Genomic DNA, 2,028 nt, shown 5'->3' on the forward strand with positions numbered 1-2,028 from the left:
CACCGTTGAAAACCTTTGGTCTTATGCAACGGAGTAGTTCCAGCATTTTTATCGAGGGGGGGGGGGAAAGAGGGGTCTATATATGGATAGTCAAGGGACATGGGCTATATAATAGTTTTTTCTCATTTTTTGTTGGGGGGGATGAAGGATGGAGCTCTATCCCAGATATAGCGAGTTTCACTATCGAAATTTTTACACTGACTATAAGTAAGAATAACAAATATAAAAGAGTAGAAAATAAATTTATCCAAAACTTATAATTGACAATATCAAAGACATGTAAGAAATTCAAGGCTACGTTCCGTAAAGAAACGGTGTCGTTTTTTTGGTGCTCCATTTGAAGTTCCTGGTGCTGGCCTTTTGAGGAAAAAATTCTTCACAGACGGCGTTGATTCTACAGTTTCTTCTTCTTTCTCCCTGAAGAAAAAGAATAAGTGAAAATACAGAAAATCTTCCAATTGATTTGCGACGTGAATGAAACTTTCAGGAATGGGTCAACAACCCGAATTAGAGACGGCAAATGTTCTAGAGCTAATATCTCGCTTATTTTCCATTTAGAACACTGAACTCTCACAGATAGGAAAATTCCACTAGATGAATGAAATTGAATGAAATCTCCCACTTTTGCAACCTATAAGCCTTAAAAGATCCTGTGAGGTCCTATCATGAAAAAATGATAATAATTTAGCTCAAATCCCAGACATTTTGTTGTGCAGATATAATACAGATTCAGAACTGTCTTCAAACAACCTGTCAAGGCTTAAAACTAGAGAAGGAATGGAGGACGGAATTTGACAACATATCCCGCTTCCTAACTTGGCTTGTGGACCTATTCCTGAAAGTTTTTTCATCATAGCACGAAAATTTTCCCAGTTGGCAAAAGACTCCTCTTCTGTACTATTAATTACAGTAAAGAATAATCAGCAACAAAAGAGTAAACTAGTTTAGTAAGTTCAGCAATTGCTGTAAATGCTACAGCACACTTTCTTCAACATACAGAATATATTCGATATATTTAATATAACTATAATTAATATATGAAATATTCTTATTAAATATTCTCTTTAACAAAAATACAGAAATACAAGACACACTACCGAACACAGTTACAAAAAATTCCAAAATAAAAGCTCATGACATTCGGTCATCCCGAATTATCCGAATTTTATGTAACAGCACACTTTCTTCAGCATACAGAATATATTTGATATACTCCATATAATTATAATTAATATAGGAAATATTCTTATTAAATATTGTCTTTAACAGAAATACAGGAAACACTACCAAACACTGTTACAAAGAATTCTAAAATAAAAGCTCATGACATTCGGTCATCCCAAATTATCCAAATTTTATGTAACAGCACACTTTCTTCAGCATGCAGAATATATTTGATATACTCCATATAATTATAATTAATATAGGAAATATTCTTATTAAATATTTTCTTTAACAAAAATACAGGAAACACTACCAAACACTGTTACAAAGAATTCTAAAATAAAAGCTCATGATATTCGGTCATCCCAAATTATCCAAATTTTATGTAACAGCACACTTTCTTCAGCATACAGAATATATTTGATATACTCCATATAATTATAATTAATATAGAAAATATTCTTATTAAATATTTTCTTTAACAGAAATACAGGAAACACTACCAAACACTGTTACAAAGAATTCTAAAACAAAAACTCATGACATTCGGTCATCCCAATTATCCAAATTTTATGTAACAGCACACTTTCTTCAGCATACAGAATATATTTGATATACTCCATATAATTATAATTAATATAGGAAATATTCTTATTAAATATTTTCTTTAACAGAAATACAGGAAACACTACCAAACACTGTTACAAAGAATTCTAAAATAAAAGCTCATGACATTCGGTCATCCCAAATTATCCAAATTTTATGTAACAGCACACTTTCTTCAGCATACAGAATATATTCGATATACTCCATATAATTATAATTAAGGAAATATTCTTATTAAATATTTTCTTTAACAGAAAT

The 2,028-nt window shown here is 30.8% G+C and overlaps 1 protein-coding gene across 1 annotated transcript in view; it reads right to left on the minus strand.

Annotated features, from left to right (window-relative positions):
* Window positions 1-223: 223 nt before the first annotated feature.
* LOC136033906 (ribonuclease H2 subunit A-like) overlaps window positions 224-2,028 on the minus strand; it is a 21,309-nt gene continuing 19,504 nt past the window's right edge. The window contains exon 7 of the mRNA XM_065714909.1: window positions 224-417. Coding sequence (XP_065570981.1) covers window positions 270-417 — 148 coding nt within the window. The 3' untranslated portion in view covers window positions 224-269. The remainder of the gene's footprint in view (window positions 418-2,028) is intronic.

This window comes from Artemia franciscana, chromosome 12, assembly GCF_032884065.1.
Source record: "Artemia franciscana chromosome 12, ASM3288406v1, whole genome shotgun sequence".
NCBI lineage: Eukaryota > Metazoa > Arthropoda > Branchiopoda > Anostraca > Artemiidae > Artemia > Artemia franciscana.